At 41.6% G+C, this 18,805-nt stretch overlaps 1 protein-coding gene across 1 annotated transcript in view; it reads right to left on the reverse strand.

Moving 5' to 3' along the window:
- Positions 1–18,805, reverse strand: part of Abcb5 (ATP binding cassette subfamily B member 5) — an 87,078-nt gene that overhangs the window by 57,640 nt on the left and 10,633 nt on the right. Inside the window, 7 exon segments of the mRNA XM_013347025.1 lie at positions 744–905; positions 4,407–4,577; positions 9,379–9,572; positions 12,510–12,639; positions 16,069–16,179; positions 16,465–16,583; positions 17,496–17,644. Of these exon segments, the coding sequence (XP_013202479.1) occupies positions 744–905; positions 4,407–4,577; positions 9,379–9,572; positions 12,510–12,639; positions 16,069–16,179; positions 16,465–16,583; positions 17,496–17,644 (1,036 nt within the window).

Genomic DNA, 18,805 nt, shown 5'->3' on the forward strand with positions numbered 1-18,805 from the left:
GCACATGTGTGTGCATGTACATGTGTATAGGCCAGAGGCTAAAACTGAGGAGCTTCCTGCATTGTCCACCATCTTACTTTTTGAGGTAGAGACTTTCATTGAACCTGGGTTCCTGAGTTTAGCTAGACAGTCTGGCCAATGAGCTACAGAGATTCTCCTGTCTCTGCCCATCTCAGAGCTGGAGTCGCAAGTGGAGCCACTGTGTCTTTTCAGCACCCTCCCCACTTTAAATGCAAAACAACAAAAACAACCAGGGTCTCACTGTAGCAAAAAGCAGGCCTGCTCCCCTATTGCAAGAGTTTCACTATGCGTCTCAGATTGACCTTGAACTCAAAAAGATCCTTGTGATTCTGCCTCCTGAAAGCTGGGATTACAGGTCTGAGCCACCATGCTCTGTTTAAGATTATATTTCTACCTTCTGTTTTGTTTTCATTACTTTTATGCTCTAGCCCTTCTGCCCGGCTTCAAGGAACTTCAAATATTGCTCTCTCACTGTCTGTAGTTATTTTCCCAGCACTCCTCTGTCTGCATGGAAGGCTGATCTTTCCTTTTCAGCTGCACAAGGAAGTGTTTGCTTTTGTCTATTTCTGCACTGCTGTCCCATCCCTCTGACTTTCTTCTTGGTTTTACCCCCAACTTTGCAGCCTTCTAATCACTTCCTTGAGGTTTGTAACCCTGTCCCCATTGGTCCTGCTGCCTATGTTACAGAGATACATGCAGATATAACATCCTGTAAACACTACCTGGGTCATGACGAGTGGGTAATACAGCCCCTGCTTTGCCATTAGTTCAGCGTGAGTCCCTTCCTCTGCTACCATGCCGTTCTTCATAGTCACAATCAGGTCTGCCCCACGAATACTGGAAAGAGGGTGTGCTACCAAAATTGTAGTCCGACCTTTGCTCGCCTACTGAAGAGAAGGTGTGGAAATAAGCAGACGAGAGTTAGAAATGATCTCTGCAAAAGTCAGGACAACTAATTTTCACAGTATTAGTTTACAAGGAATCTTATCCTGGGATATAGAAAGTCAGAATATTTAGCAGATTAGAAAGGCCAGTAGAAATTAGAATATAAAAAGTAATTTAGTCTAAATGGTGTTTCTCTCTCTCTTTGAGAGAGAGAGAGAGAGAGAGAGAGAGAGAGAGAGAGAGAGAGAGAGAGAGAGAGAAAGAGAGAGAGAGAGAGAGAGAGGCCATAGTATCTTAGCACTGGAAAGAAACCTAACAAGAAATTTTTAGCAGTTTTGTGATTAGCCCAAATCTTTTGCCCTTTTTCTTTTGGGAGCCATCTTTTTCTTCCTAATTATCAGGAGTTGTTTGCACAGTCTAGTTATGGGGCTTGGTGAGAAACTATGTATTATCCCAACTGTTTCTCCCTCATATGAGGTTTTCTTCTCACGCTAGCTTGTCTTCCAATGGATAGAAACGTCCGATTTTAGAGATGTCCACTTTAGTGACTCATCTCTTTTCCAATTGTGCCTTTTGAGTCCTATTTCAAAATATTACCCTCTGTCACACACAGATATTTTTCTGTCTATTTTTTTTATTATTGTGCCTCTCATGTTTAAATCTTTAATTTACCTGGAGTTGATTATTGTGCATGATGTCATTGTTGGGTTTTAATTAAATGAGTGTTCTAGTGACCTCATCATAGGTAAGGTCTGTTTCTGCCATCCAGGGCACCTGTCACTACACTATGATACTCTGTGCTAGCTGGCATACACCAGAACTGAAACAGTTCTGTGAACCCATTTGAGCCTCTGAGCTTGTTTTTCTCCATGTGGCTGCACTTGCTAACCCTGAGCTCAGTGCTTCCCATTCAAGCCCGGCCCAGGAGCAGGTGCTCGGCAGGCACACTGCAAGTGATTGTCCGCATCACTGCTCATCTATCACAGACATTTAATTTTCTTATTTCTAATTCTATTATCCTCCATTTCAGAGAAGGAAAGTGGAACTCTGAACACCAAGAAGCTTGTTTTGATCCCCTGGCAGCCCTGGAAAGGTGATGTTAGGCTCAGATGCAATTGCTTCCTCCTCCCTCTGAAAGGATATGATTACTGAGGTGAAGGAGACTTGTTTTAAAGTCTCGCAGTTCCAATCTATAAGAACAGGAAACTCTTCAAAGCATTGGTGATTCAGAATCAAAACCAATGAAATCATGTTAGAATGCTACATGGGAACTGCGGAAGAAAATTAATGTCTTTTGTTATGACAATGTTTAAAATATCTGTAGGAAAAAAGACTAAATAAGATATATCAAAATATTAATAGTGCATGTATTTAATTATTGGACCTATGAATTGTGATTTTTTGAATTTTCAGATTTTTATTTAATATAAATGTGCAGTGATGAGGCAAGCAGGCCTCCTTTTCATCCCACCTGGCTCCCGCATGGCTAACTTAGCCCCGGAAATAACAACACACAAACTGTATTCATTTAAACACTGCCTGGCCCCTTAGTTTTAGCCTCTTATTGGATAATTCTCACATCTTGATTAACCCATTTCTAATAATCTGTGTAACACCACGAGGTGGTGGCTTACAGGGAAAGATTCAGTATGTCTGACCTGGCGACTGGCCCCATGGCGTCTGCCCTCACTTCCCTTCTTCCCAGAATTCTGTTCTGTCTACTCCACCCACCTATTTTCTGACCTATCAGGCCAAGCAGTTTCTTTATTAATTAACCAAAGAAAGCAACAGATAGACAGATGACTCTCCTCCATCATAAATGTATTGTACTTTTACTTAAAGTGATAAAATAATTAGGGAAAATGTTCTCTTTCTGAAAGGTTGTGTCCCCATTGTAACCTCTGCATGTACACAAACGAGCCCATGCCATCATGAAGAACGGGAAACAGTTCCTTGGTGTGAGTAAGGTCTTTTGCTAGTTTTTTTTTTAAAGCATCTCATGATGTCTTGGAGAAATAACTATTGGGATACATTTAATTTATTACTATTCAGGACAGTAAGGCAGAGCACAAGACTGAAAGCTTTCGACATGACTGTGGATTATTATGGAAAGAAACCAGGAGGGAGAGACAAACACTGGAAGCCTCTACCATCACCAGGGCTAGAATTAAAAGACAGACCCTGTGAAGAAACCCGGATACGCCCATGCCAAGCCCAGCCGGCTTGGGGCCACTGTGCTAACTTTTCTTTCAGCTCTAACCTGTTCTTCTCTGGGAAATGTATTTTTCTTGATAAACTTCCTCTGTTTCTGCTACTATCCTCCTGCTCCTGTCCAAACCTCTTGTTTCAGGATGCAGAGACCTGGAAATCCCAGAGGCTGCCCACTGAAGCCATTATCTCTTAACATCACTAGGACATTCTTAGTGAGAAAAAAGGGGAGACTAAAAGATGGGGGCCATGCAATGACACCTTGAGAACACTTGAGTCTATGCTCTAGGATTTAGAACATAAAAGATAAGTGAGTTACTATCCATGTTCAGATGACACTAGAGTGTTCTTCTTGGGATTTGACTTTAAAATTCCGTAGAAAATTAATCTGGGCTTGAGAATTGTAATCAAAGCCATTGTTTGCATTATGCAGACCTTTTAAATAGTTTTAAGTCTAAAATATGTTAAAGTATCTGTGAATGTCATATATGTGCATATATTCAGACACACACATATATCTGTGTGTGTGTGTATGTGTGTGCTCACACCAAGTTGTACTTATGAGGGTCGGCAGACAGCTTCCCCCAGATCAAACTCAGATCATCAGGTTTGTCATCTCAGCCTTTACTAACTGAGCCATCTCATTGACCCGATATCCACACATTTGCTAAGAATGTATACACATACATAGGTAGCCCATAAACAAGCATACATTATATCTATGCATATGTGTGCATAGGTACATGCATATTTTATATCAGCCAATATAGCTACGAAAGCGGTGATGGAATAAATGGGTTAGTAGTGAAGAATAAAATGTGTCATTAAGAAATGAGGCTGGGTCTCTGAGTGATGTCAAAGTCATTATAAAGTCTCTCAGATTCCAGTACTCTGCTTTAAGTGAAATTGTGTTAATGTGAACACCCTTACGAGGCATTAAAGAAGAAAAGTTATTAAGGAAGAGAAAAATCCATCAGTGTGAATAGAAGAAGCAAAAGACACCCATTGCTGTTTCTGTGATGATGTTTCTACAAAAAGGTGAGACCTGCTGGAATGGAATGTTATGCAGATTGATGGCGTGTGTGTGTGTGTGTGTGTGTGTGTGTGTGTGTGTGTGTATGCTTAATGTCAACTGTAGCATTTATTTCTCCAAGTCACACCCTGGACCCATACCAGAGGAACTCTGGGAACTGCAAGCTGGTATCCAAAGAACCCCAAATCTGCACTTTCTTGTACTTAAAAACAACAGTGAACCAGCAATGTGAGACTCAGAAAAGATTCTGTCCACTTACCTTCTCCAGTAAAGTTTGAGCAACTGACTCACTTTCTGTGTCAAGAGCAGATGTAGCCTCGTCTAAGATCAGAATTTTGGGGTTTCGAACTAGCGCTCGAGCAATGATGATTCTCTGTTTCTGGCCTCCGCTCATCTGAGCTCCTTGCTCCCCCACTAGTGTGTTCAGTTTCTAATGAGATACAGAGAGGGAAAGGCTCAGAGATAGAAGGGTGATTAAATGATTAGAAGAGGAAATGACAAGCACATTTTGTGTTTTGATACCAACTTAATGACTGCTTTAGCTTGGCCATCCAGACTCCTTGATCTGATCATTGTAAAAATGAACATCTCTGAGAAAAGGTCCTTGCAAAGACAGTAAGGGAAGGTGACTTCGGACCAAACCAGATAAACAGAAAAATTCTTAATTGTAGTGAATTTTCAAATGTCTTTTAGATGACCTCAGAATACTTTAAAAAATATATGAAGCATACACTGTAATATAAGTATTTGTTCGCAGTTTGATAGGTTCTCTATACTTTTCCTCTTGGAGACTCTGAAAAGCAGGATGACAGAATGAACACCATTTAGCAGGGTGTGGTGCTGCCCACGCGGAAACCCAGTGCTGAGAAGTCTGGGCAGGATGCTCAGGAGTCAAGGCCATTCTCAAGTCAATGTTGGGTATAGGAGAACTCGCCTTAGAAACAAGCCCAAAAGTATGGTATGGTGGTGTATGGCTTTAATTCCAGCACTGAGGAGGCAGAGGCAGGTGGGTCTCTGTGAGTTCAAGCCAGTCTTGTTTATGTAGTGAGTCTCAGGACAGGAAGGGCTCTGTCTTAAACAAACAAACAAAACAAAAGTAACAACAACAAAAAAATCAACCAACCAACCAAAACAAAAACACCACACAAAGCCCAAACAAGCTGAAACAAAATTTATCACAACTTCTTTTTTAAAAGCCTTATTTTTTGCTAAAAGTATTTTTCAGTCTTGGGAAAAATTTAAGGCTCTGTTCTTTATTTATTTCTTGATAAATGCGTTTTTAATAAATTGAGCATTATTTTATTATAGTAGGATAGCTTCTAACATCTGTGATCTGTATTAGTCATATTCTGTTGGATTTTGGCACACATTTCAACAAGGATAGAAGTTTAAATATTCTTTCTAAACATTTAATTTCTAGAGACTTTTTTCTCTAAAAAAAAATGTTAGTCTTGGGGCTGAAGTGATGTCTCAGTGGTTAAGAGTACTTGCCACTTTGGTAGAGGATACACATTTGGTTGCCAACATCCACATGGTGCTAACAATCTCCTGTAACTCCCGTTCTCAAGGATCTGATGCCCTCTCCTGCTCTCCATGGACACAGCACACATGTAGTGCAGACAAAGAATCAAATACTCAATAAATGGACACATTTTATGGATACAGCCCTGTTGTTTTTGGCAAACAAGTTTCTACAGCATGCCACTGTCACACAGTTATGGAACAGAACACTACTGTGACCTACAAAATCTCAGGATCTTTTTGAGTCAAAAGCAGACATTGTTTCAAAATATTTACATTTGGTTTCCATAGTGCAAACTTATGTATCTGTCTGTCATCTCTCTCTCTCCTTTTTTTTTTTTTTACTTATTTTTGAGAGTATTTAGTGCAGACCAGGGTGACCTAAAATTTGCTCTGCAACCCAGGATGACCTTGAACTGTTTTTGTGTCTCTTTTCCCGCCTACACTTCCCAAGTGCTAAGATTACAAGCATGGGCCATAATGTCAGGATTTATATATGTGGTGTTGAGAATTGAACCTGAGGCTTCTTGCATGCCAGGCAAACCAGTGTGGTAGTTGTGGGTTTTGATCAGTGTGGTAGTGTTGTGGGTTTTGATTTTTGTATTTTACATTTTTTCCTTTGGTGATTTCATATATATGCAATGTATTTCGTTTATGTCTACCTTCTAGGACCTCAGACCATCCAACTCCCAACTCCTCGTGGACTCTCTCTGGGTTGGGTTCCAAACATGAAGCTCCCTGTGCCCTGCAGCTGGTCAAGCAGAGACATTCAGAACATGTTCTGGTACCGTGTGTCTAGCTGTTTCAGTTTCTAAATGGTGGTTTTTGAAAGAAGGTCTTAATTTAATTTAATCTTTCTTGTATTTATTTCCTCTTCTCTTGGGTGTTGGGGAAGGTGGGTGAGCCCAGGGTCTTGTGCACTCCAGGCAAACACTCCACACTAAGTTACTTACATCCCTAGCCTTTAGTTTCAGTTCTTTTTGTAATATTTTTAAGAGAAATTTCCTACATGTGTACAATGTATCTTGATCACATCCTCACTCTTTTTTGGGGACATTGTTTTATTTATTATCCAGCTCAGACTTCTCAGACACGACATTCTCCTGCCACTGCTCAGACACGACATTCTCCTGCCACTTCTCAGACACGACATTCTCCTGTCATTGCTCAGACACGACATTCTCCTGCCATTGCTCAGACACGACATTCTCCTGCCACTGCCTCTGGGTCACACATGCTTGGCCAGTTGAGTATTTCTTTTTTAAGATTTACTTTTTAAATCTCTATTTGTGTTTGTGTGTGTGTGTGTGTGTGTGTGTGTGTGTGTGTGTGTGTGTGTGCAGGTGCCTAGGGAGGCCAGAAAAGGGTATGTGGTCCACTGGTACTAGAACTACAGGTGGTTGTGAGCTGTCCAGTATGTGTGCTGGGAGCCAAACTTTGTCTTCTGGAAGAGCAGCAAGTGCTATTAACTGCTGAGCTGTCTCTCCTTTCAGCTTTACCCCTCTAAACAATTGCACATAGCTTCCCAATTCTTTGCTTACTGCAACACTGTGATTTTCTTCTTTCACCTACACTATTAATTAATTATTCTTTTGCGACTGTCTTACTGTATAGCTCAGACTGTCTTGTACTTGCTAAGTAATGTGGGCTGGCCTCTAAATGGTGATCCTCCTGCATCAGCCTACTAAGTGCTTTTCTAAATTTTCATTTTTGAAATCCAAGCTAATATTTTGCTCTATGACAAATTAATTTTTTTGGGTGTGGTGTGAGCAAAACCTACACAGTTCTTTGGTTGTCTTATTCCAGGGCCATCCATTTACATTTTTTTCACCTGCTTGATTCTATCCCACTTGTTAAAAATGGGCACGCGGGCCGTTTCTGGAGCCTGCGCCCTGCTGCTCTGCACGCTGTTTTGCCCCTCCACTTCTGCAGTAACCACTTCCAAGTCTTCTCTTGGACGAGATGCTGTGAGTGTCTGCTAGTTTTGTTGTTCTGTTTTTAAAGCTGCTGTGTCTACCTCTCACATTTTGATTTTATAAATACAAAATGGTTTTGGTGTTCATACACCATTTCCTACACATATACAAAAGATTTGTGGAATTCTCTAACTGGTGAAGAATCAGATTTATAGGTCAACTTGGGAAGAATATATCACCTTAAAAACATCGAATCTTTAGTAAGTAAGGTACAACTTAATTAGGACCTCTTTCATTATTTTGGTCAATCTTTTATTAAATGTACTTTTAAGAAATCTTAATTTTGATGATATTTTGAATGTTTTAATTTTTAAATTATGTTTGCTACCTTTTAATGATTCAGTTGATTTTTAAACGATGTTTGGGGTCATTAGTTGGTTGTTTTTCCTTTTTTAAAAATGTGTTTGGTAGTTTGTGTCTTCAAAGGGGTGACCCTTTCCAGGTTGTTTAGTCCACAGGCCATGGAGTTCATAGCATCCCCGTGTGGTCAGTGATGAGGATCTGTGGTCAAGAATGACCTTCCATTGTTGATTCTTCTTTTCCCATTCGCTACCCCCCTCTTTTTCCTTCTTCAACTCCCTCTTCCCCTAACCCCTTCTCTCTCTCTCTCTCTCTCTCTCTCTCTCTCTCTCTCTCTCTCTCTCTCTCTCCCTCTCTTTTCTAGTTAATACACGCCTGTGAACTTCAGTATTCATCATGCTAGTGTGTAGTTTCTCCTTTGGATTACAGCATTGTGAGTTACTATTAGGTTTGCTGTGAGGAGCATCTTGTCTATAAATGCCCTTTTAGTAAAGTGAGCACTAACTTGTAGAGTTGGGTTGAAGAGCTCACAGAATCTGTCCCCAATCTAAGTGAGAGGCAAGAGAGCACCGTGTGTTATAAGGAAATTCGCTGACAAGAGTGAGGTCAACTCCAGGGGAAAAGCCTTTAAACCACTAGTTATATTTCTGACTTACATTCCATGCTAATTACTATGATAAATCATGGCATAATATGCATTATTTTAAAAAGAGTTATTTTGTTGTAATTAATGCACATGGTGTGGTTTGTAAGTATGTCCCTCAAAATGAATGTTTTTTTGCTATTGTAACTTTCTGGAATGATAAGTTTTAGATGTACTTTAATTTCAACTTTCAAGTGTCAGATTTTTTTTTTAATAATATATCTTAGTGGGTGCATCCCACAATTTTTAAGTGGTTCTGATGAACTTAAAAACAGGATAAGTAGATAAATGATTTAATAATTATCACAAAATGCTCACTGATACATGTATTGTTGTCAAGAGTTTCAAATTTATTATGTCTTTTTTACAGTTCCCCATTTCTTACGCATTGTTTATTTCTTCTGCTCGGTCCCCTCAACCTTGCTCAACAATCCTGAGTGTGTTTGAGCGCGCCTTTCTCATATTAACCACTAGGTGGCGGTACAAACCAACATTTTTGCAGAAACCATTTCTCAGCTTGCGCTCAGGATTTTCTCAAATTTCTTTGTCCTGCTTTAACATGGGTATCATTCTCTCTCTTTAAGGTACAGTGAAACACAATAAAAATTAAATATAATAAATAACTTTTGCAACTGGTCTTTCTCTTTTGGACTTTAGAGCTTTCCCTTCTCTTCAGGTGTTGCATCTGAAATACTTCCCACATCAACCCTGGCACTGTACAATGTGAGTTAGCCCGCCCTGGGCTGTGCGGAACCCGGAGGTGCTCAGAATCCAGGCAGCACCATGCTCACCTTAGGGAAGGCCATTATGAAGTCGTAGGCATTTGCCTCCTTGGCTGCCTGCTCCATCTCTTCACTAACGCCTTTACGCCCAAACTTAATATTGTTACCAATGGTGGTCCCAAACAAAACGGGCTCTTGGCTGACCACTCAGATGTGCTCTCAGTAATGCCTCACGTTTTGATTTCGGATGTCGTTCTCATCCACTGTGATGTGCCAAACCAAAGAACCAAGCAAACTATGATGCCGTCTGAGGTCTTGACTTTCGACTATCTTCTTAAACCAAAGAATAAACCGAAAAGTAGTAATCTTGGCAAGGACTAGCTATATTTTGGTAAAATATTTATTGCATATTTTGGTAAAATATTTATTGTTCGAATAACACTGAGTTTTTTTTCCTGGTAGATTGGAACCAATAAATCTTCAAGAAACAACCAACTTAAAATCTCATGAAGCCACAAATTAAGTATTAGTAAGGTTGTCAATAAGATACAGGCACACAAACACTGTAGGTGCTACAGATGTTATTATGGAGACAGAAGCCATCAACTTTGCCATTTTCAGACTGATGGCACCGCTAATATTCTAGCCTTCCTCATTTCTCATTGCAATGTTCTAGCCTTCTAATTTCTCAGTGCAATGTTCTATCTAGTCTTCCTAATTTCTCAATGCCTGTTCAATCACAAAAGACCAAAGTTCCTTCTACTCATCGTTTTAACTCATAGTAAATAAGCTGTCTTCCTAGGTGGCACTGTTACCACAGCATATTCTAGGGACAGGGCCATCAGACTCCACTCCTCACAGCCTGGCATTTATGTGAGACTGGACACTGCTTTACCCTCATCCAGTGATTTCTTTAGTCGATATTAGCATGGACTTGATGTCTATAATATTTTAAACTTGAACTGAGACGTGCAATTTAAAAGAGACTAGCTTCTACAAGATTTTCTTTTAAAGACACCAATTGATGTTAAGGAAAAGCATCAAGAATCACGTTCCTGGGAATACCAGCTTCAGGCAAGAGTTAATGCCAACATTATAGATTATGGACAATGAGAAAGAGTGGGCCAGAGGGATGGCTCTGCATGTAAGGACATCTGCTGTACGAGCCTGTCCACTTGAATTCGATCCTTGGGACCCATATGATGGTGGATGGAGAGAAGCGGTTTCTGAACTACACAGGTGATCTGTAGCTTCTGTCATCCCCTCCCGGACACTCTCTTGAAATAGGAATAAATACAATTTTAAAAGAATAAGCATGCATTCTATAGATATTACTCTTCTAACACATTTTGAAATTCTATTTTTCTGTTGTTTGCTGTGCCATGGGTCAAACCCAAAACCTTAGCATTCCAGGCACACACTCACTAATACCACTCAAGTACAACTTCAGCTTTTGCTCTCTCTCTCTCTCTCTCTCTCTCTCTCTCTCTCTCTCTCTCTCTCTATCTCTCTCTCTCTCTTTTGAAAACATAGTTTCACTATGTAGCCCAGGCTTGGTCTAAACTCATGAGATCTCTTCCTCAACCTCCTGAGTGCTAACATTTTAGGTATGTAGGTATGTATCACCATGCCCAGCTAAATTTTGAAATTATTTAGAAGAACTAGTATGGTAGTTTAAGTGAAATTGGCCCCATGGGCTCATGGGGACTGGTGTTATTGGGAAGTGTGGCATTGTTGGAGGAATTATGTCACTGGGGGCAGGCTTCGAGGTCTCAGAGGCTCAAGCCAGGCCTAGTGTGGCTCATTGTCCTTTTGCTGCCTGCAGAACCAGATGTAGGACTATTCATCCCGCACCATGTCTGCCTGCCTGCCTGCTGCCAGGCTTCCAACTATGATAACAATGGACTAAACTGCTGAACTGTAAGTCAGACACAATTAGATGTTTTCCTTTCTAAGAGATGCCATGGTCATGGTGTCTTCACAGCAATGGAAGCCCTCACTAGGACAACTGGCACCACAAACCCTGCTATTTTCCCTTCACTCATTAACCTTGAACCTGGTCCATAGTCTATTTACTCTCTTTGTTGTCAATCTACATGTAAGAATGCGGACTCCAAAAGGCAGAGGCGTTTGCTTGCTCACTGCAGGCTTCCCAGAGCCCAGACACACCAGGAGCACATCAGCTGAGTGAAGAGCTGCACAGGAAGGAGACCAGCCCAGCTAGTCTCAGTGTCACTGTAAATACTGGGAGTTGGCACAGCTGGTAGTATTTCCAAATTCCATTCTGTGTACATGCCTTTTCTTTCTTTTTGTGTATGTGTGTACATGTTCATATATGTGTGTAGAGACCAATGTTTGTGTAAGCATAGAGACCAATGTTTGGGTTATCTTCCTGGATCACTTTCCTCCTCAATTTTGAGATAGGGCCTCTTAGGGAATTCGGAGCTCACCAATGTATCCACACTGGCTGGCCAGAGATTCTCCCATCTGCACTTCCCCAGCACCAGGGTTGCAGATATACATTCGGCCAACAAGCCTCACAGATTCTCCTGTCTCCAGCTCCCCAGCACTGGGGTTGCAGATATACATTCAGCCAGCAAGCCTCACAGATTCTCCTGTCTCTAGCTCCCCAGCACTGGGGTTGAGATGTGCATCTGATGTGGGATTCCCCTCTGTATGCTCTGAATACCACTGGTTGAACAAGAAACTGCCTTGGCCTGTCGTAGGGCAAAAGAGTAGAGCGAGGCAAGGAAAACTAAACTGAATGCTGGAAGAAGGAAAGTGGCGTTTAGAGAAGCCATGGAGCCAGAGACAGTTGTGCCAAAACTTTGCTGGTAAGCCACAGCCACATGGCAATACACAGATGAATAGAAATGGGCTACATTAAATGTGAGAGTTAGTCAATAAGAAGCTAGAGCTAATGGGCCAAGCAGTGATTTAATTAATACAGATTCTGTGTTGTTATTTCAGGGCTGAGCACCGGGAACAAACAAACGCCCTCCTACAACACACATCTGGCCAGCAAGACTCCCAGATCCCCCTGTCCTTACTTTGCTGGCACCGAGACTGCGGATGTGCAAGCCAGGCCAGGCCTGGTTTTAAGAGAGTGCTGGGAATACAGCACCCGTGACCACACAGCAAGCCCTGAAACACTGAGCCATCTCCCGGTCTCTTTCTCCTGGTTTTCCTAGCATTTGTACGTACGCAGCCTTCTTCGGGATCATATAGCCTCTGCAGAAGCCGGACTGTTGTGCTCTTGCGACTGTCACTGGGACCAACCAAAGCTTCTGTCTCTCCAGAATTAATCTTGAGATTGAGACCTTTGAGAATCTGTTTTGTACACAGAAAATGATACCATTAGGTATTCTAGACAACATGTGCATTCAGCTAGATAGTTCATTTGTAACATAAACAGAAAAACTCTTATGTAACAATAAACAATTCAGATATCATATTTATTTGTATAATATTTCATTTATATCTCCAATAATACATAGTTTGGGAGTATAATGTTTAAAATTTTCTCTATACAAAGAGGAGGTATAATTTAAGAGTTATCTAGCTACAACTAGCTAAACCATTCACTTTTTTTTTGCTTTTTTATTAGCATATTTCAATTGTACAAAAATAAAGGGTTTCATTGTGGCATTTTCTTACATACATATAATATATATTGATCACATTCATCCCTTCATTTCTTTACCTTTCCTCTTCCCTCCGTCTCCTTGAATTCCTTCCTCTTTCCAAAAAAACATTACAATTTTTCCTAAACATGTATGCCTGGTGTGCGTTCCATGTGTATATTATATGCATGTGTATGCATACACATGGAGGCCCGAGGTTAGCATCAGGAATATTCCCCAGTTCTCTGCCTTCAATATTGAGGCAAGGTCTCTCTGAGCGTGGAGCTCAGTATTTTAGGGAGCCTGGGGTGACTAGCTTTCACTGGGGCTTCCATCTCTGCCTCCCGCATGCTGGGATTAGGGGGAGGCTTTAAGTGAGGGTGGGAGGTCTGGACCCTGATTCTCATGTTTCAATAGTGAGCACTTTACCAACTCAGCCTCTGTCAAGCATGCAAACTTCACATTTTAACTGAAATATCTCATAAATCTTTTTTTAAGAAAATTATTTATTTTTATTTTATATGCATGGATGTTTGCCTGCATGTACATCTGTGTGAGGATGCCAGATCTCCTGGAACTTGAGTTATGGACAGTTGTGAGCTGCCATGTTGCTGGTGGGGATTGAATCCTGGTCCTCTGAAAGAGCAGCCAGTGTTCTTAACTGCTGAGACATCTCTCCAGTTCCCTCTTACATGAATCACATGACAATTAAATTAAATTTTTATCTTTTAATTTGCACAGATTAAATCTTGACAGGTAACTTTGAGTTATTCAACGAAGATCTCCCTTAGAATAAGTTTAACGTTTCTACAAGGTATATTCAAGAAAGCAGTTGGCAAGCCCACAGCGGCGCAAGTGAGGTCTTACCAGTTCTGGTCACTTGCTTGGATCTAAGCACACATTTTAGCACAGTGGAGATATTTACAAAATTTTCTCCATGTCTGAGAGTCACTACCAGGCTTTAGTATCCCAGGACTTGCCTTATGAGAACAGCTGCCTACTAATAGACTCCCTCAGAGAGTTTTGCTCCAACTGTGTGTTTTCAGCTCCAAATGAGCCTTTTCTTTTGACTTCACCATTTGTAAAAAAACAAATATTTAAATAAGCACAGTGTGAACCCTCCAGTGTGCCAACCAGCAAGGCAGCTTTGGAAAGGAGATGAGCACCGTGGACTGATGAGAGGGTGTGCTCCACGTATACTTTCACCTCAGCCTGGTTTCCCTTCTTTCCATGGAAGAATGTGTCCTCACTTAAAGCCAGTAGGCCTTTATGTTCAAAAGTTAATTTAAGCGTGGGGAGATGGCTCAGCATATAAAAATGTTAACCACACAAGCCAGATGATTTGGGTTCAATTCCTGAAACCCATTTAAAAAAATTCAATGCAGTAGATTTGTAGATTTTACCTAGGAAGATCACAGGCCAGCTAACATTGGGTATTCATCAAATCAGCAAAAACGAGAGAGGGACCTGTTTCCGGAGAACCACGTCCTGAAAGCTGAGCCGTCCTCTGACGTCCATGTGTGCAAGGTGGCGGGTTCCTCCCTCCCCCACAATGAGTTTAAAACAACTGCTTACCCAAATATGGTGGCACACACCTGTCCAAGTTTGAAGCTGACCTGGGCTTCATAGTGAAAACCCAGTTTCAAATCAAAGAAACAAATAAGGAATTGTTTAGAACAACATGGCTCAGAGCACTATAATGGCACAATTGATGCTCCGGGCCCAGAAGCCAACCTAAATGTATACTCAAAATATAGTCTAAAATACTACTTTAATTTCAGTCTTGTGAGGTGAGAAGGCAAAACCTTGCACAACAATAATCAGTGACAAACAAATCATAAAACAAAAGACTTTGATGAGAGAATCCCAGTAAAAGAGAAAAAACAAGGTAGTGGGAGTGGACACACAATTTTAACCCGAATTCTGTACGGTGATTTGGTATGATTAAGGAACACTGATGCAATAGGAATCTCATCTGGCTCACTTAAAATTGTGCCCCCTTTTCTCCTAATTATGGATTTTGTTAGTAGCTGCCTTTGCAATCTTTAACAATACTATTTTGTGGGTGGGTAGCAAAGGGACTAAACATATTAATTAAATGTAAGGACACAGTTCACAGGAAAGACAGATATGTTTTTTCAAGAGCTATTTGGGTGTTAAAGATTAGTTTACGGAGTGCACTCCAGGAGGGCAGTAGGCTAGACTGCAGTCCCCTTCTAAGAGTGGGACAGACTCTGTGCGTGCGTGTGCTCGCGTGTGCACCTGCACACGCCTGTAAAGTGAGAGGAAGTGTATCAAAGACACAGTTGCTGATGCAGTAGAAGCCTCAGAGCTGAAAGAGGGGAATGCCTAACAAGTGCATAATAACTGGTGGTTGGAACTCCCAGGTCCAAGTGCAACTGGATAATACCCAGGTGCTACCAGGAGGTGGCAGCATTCATTAATCCAAGACATTTTGGTGTGCTCAGAAATACAGAGCAAGGAAACACGGAGTTAAAAGTGCCTAATAGTTAACCATAGGAGAGAGGCTGGAAAAGATAAACCACTGTCCTAAGAGATATTTGCCCATTTTTTATCAGTCAGCCTCGCCTTTAGTCTAATTGACTCTCAAATAATTAGCCAAAATGTGGATCAAAGTTATCTCAGAGAGGGACTGGGGCTTGCTGGGCAGGCACTTGGCATGCAAATGTGAGGCTGGTAGTTCTCTGCCCAGCACTCACAGGAATGCTGGGAGGTGTGTGGGCAGCCCACCTTAATCCTGGGGTTTGGGATCCCTGAGCAAACCGGCTAGCTAGACTGGATGAACTGGTGAGCTTTGGGTTCAAGTGAGAGATCCTTCCTCGATATGTAAGGTGGAGAATGACCAAGGAGGACACCAAAATGCTGATCCGTGGCCTCCACAGACATATACACACATGTACGAGCACACCCACAAGTGAACATGCATACACACATATCACACATACACAAATGAATCTTTAAAAAAAAAAATTCCAGCCCTGGTCCCACTGCCTCTAGAATGATGACATTTATTTGGGCGCAGTCCATCTTTGGGGGGGGATAAGGGGAAAGAAAGAAATATTCTCGTCAGAAGATAATGTCAGAAAATATTACAGTGCAAGTGAATTTAAGTTACTGGGACGAACGGTCTTGATGGATAACTGAAAGAAACATTTCTAAATTCTTTGCTTCCTTCTACACATTCAGGCTTATATCCAGTTGTTGAGAAGTTATCTATATTGGGTTTCTTGGAAAAACAAAGAGACTGTTATACATCTTTAAAGGGCCAAGCTGATAATGCCTCTCTCCCCAAATACTTTAGAGATGAGCTTTAAGTTTCTTTTCAAACTTCCTTCCTGTTTTAGAAGCGCATGAAGTTAGCCATGAAGTTTTCAATAAGACCCATATTCCCCACAAAAGAGTTAAAAGCAGTTTTTCATCCCATAACCAAATGACAACTAAGGTTTGAATGAAATGAGTGTGTCTGTCTTTTGGGCACCTTCTTGCAGTAAGGACTGCTATATTTCAAAGCTTCATCAATAACATGAAAAATATTTAAGACAGCTCCACGGGCTATGGTGAAGGTTTCCAAGTGAGGGGCTGCAGAGCCAATGCAATAACTACTATGGATCGCACTGAAGAAAACCCACAGAAACAGAGCAAACAACAGTCACCTTTCCGCAGTGAGAAAGACGATGGGAAGGAGGGACATGTGTGGCCTGGGTTCACAGAGAAATGCGAGGTAACTTAGGTAGGAATGTGGAGAGGTGATGAACTATACAAAAAACACAGACGGTCCCCAGCATTCTTGGTTTTTTTCTTAGGGCCACTCTCCACTAAACAGTTGTGTCATGGGTATGTGTCTCTACAGCTGCAGTGACACCGGAGCCATCTGAACTGTGCTGGCCCACAGGAAGCTGCCAGCAAGCAGCTCTTGCTGTGCATTCCTCCCCTCCATCGTGGCCTTTGCTGGAAGCTTTAGCAAGAGAGTGATAGAAGTTGATAGCTCAGAGACATTGTGTTGTTTCCTGTCCCTGTTTTAAAAACTGTTCCATTCAGCCAGGTGGTGGTAGCACACACCTTTAATCCCCACACTCTGGGTCTCTGTGAGTTCAAGGCCGGTCTGGCTTATAGAGGGAGTTCGGGACAGGTATCAAAATTCTGGAGAAACCCTGTCTCAGAAAATCAGCTCTTTCTGTCATCTGTCACTGGACAGCTGTCCATATTTAGAAAAATGCCTATGACACTATTGTTATTCTTTCGGTCCCTGCCTTAGCCACGCCCACTCCTTTTTAACCTCTGACCTCAGCGCCATCGCTCTCTCTTCCTGCTTCCTCTCCCGGTGTACACACAGGGTTTGCCTCTCTCCTTCTCTCTCTGTCTCTGTCTCTGTCTCTGTCTCTCTCTCTCTCTCTCTCTCTCTCTCTCTCTCTTCCTCTCCCCCTTTCTTTCTTTCTTTCTTTCTTTCTTTCTTTCTTTCTTTCTTTCTTTCTTTCTTTCTTTCTCTCCTTTTTAATAACTTCTTATATGGCTATTTCCTGTGTTTATATGTCTGTTACTCACGTAGCTGCTTGTCGCATGGCGACTCGACCAGCCCGCCCCAGGGACTGACAACCGTCTCTTCAGGGCTAGCAGCTGCTTTTATGGCTCCATGGGTCTGCTCACATGTGCCCGCTGCATTGGGGGTTCCGCCGCGTGGCTTTCCACTGCCGCTGGGAACCCCCCATATATTTTTTAAGAATAACAACTATGACAGAAAATGTCAAAGAAGGACAGAATTCTACAAAGTAGATGTGGAAACTAGAGGAGCAAAAATTAGATGCAAATTCTTCATACGAGATGAATGAACTTGAAGCATTATGAAAGTCTCAAATCTAAAAGATGAACTTAGTTGAAAGAAGACATATGATAAGACAAGAAGACCAAACAGAAATGGAAGTAGTAGACCAGGTTTTTTTGCTCAGCGAGTCGGACTTTCCCAGCCTGAACTGATGTGTTTGCTGTTGAAACTGAAGAACAACTCCATGAGTTACAATTTCACACATAACTGTAGCAGTTCAAAGGACCTGGGTTGCGAGGTTGGAAAGGGATACGTGGAGCTTTCTTTTTTCTTAGAATTTATGTGCATGTGTTTCTCTCTCTGTGTGTGTACACTCCGCCACCACAACCATCTGCTGACAGAAATCGGTCGTTACAGGTAAAATTTTCTTTTATAAATAAAAATAAATACTGATTTGATTACAGGAGCAGCAGATGGGGCCTTTCAGTTAGCAACGTCTCTGTGGACTGTGATCTAATCCCAGGAAGTCTGAAAGGAAAAGCCTTACTACCATGCTGGATTAAGAGAACTGTATTCAGAGCCGGCATGGGTGTGGGCAGATCTCTGAGATTAAAGCCAGCCTACAAAGTGAGTTCCAGGATGGCCAAGGCTACATAAAGAAACTCTGTCTCAAAAAACAAACAAACAAAAAAAAGCTGTATTTATTAGTGAAGAATTCAATTATGACTATGATTCTTCTGAAAGCACAATCCTTGGCACTGTTAAACGAAGAATGAATCCGCTGTGGTTTGAATGTGAAATGTTCCCCAGAGGCTGAGCTAGTCATATTTTTGGGGAGTCTATGGGATCTTTAGAAGTGGGGTCTATCTGATGACATAGGCTCCTACAGGTGGGTAGAGCCCACTTCTGGCTATTTTTTTTCTCTCTCTCTATTTCCTGGTCCTTGGAGCTAGGAGGCCCAGACATACCTTTTCACCACCACTGGCTCTCCCCTCTATTTATCCTGTCATGGGTGGAATAAAACAAGCTATGAGCCAAAAATAAAACCTCTCTCTTTTTCTTGTTATTTATGCCACAGCAGCACAAAGCTGAT

The sequence above is a fragment of the Microtus ochrogaster genome, chromosome 1 (assembly GCF_000317375.1).
Source record: "Microtus ochrogaster isolate Prairie Vole_2 chromosome 1, MicOch1.0, whole genome shotgun sequence".
Classification (NCBI taxonomy): Eukaryota; Metazoa; Chordata; class Mammalia; order Rodentia; family Cricetidae; genus Microtus; species Microtus ochrogaster.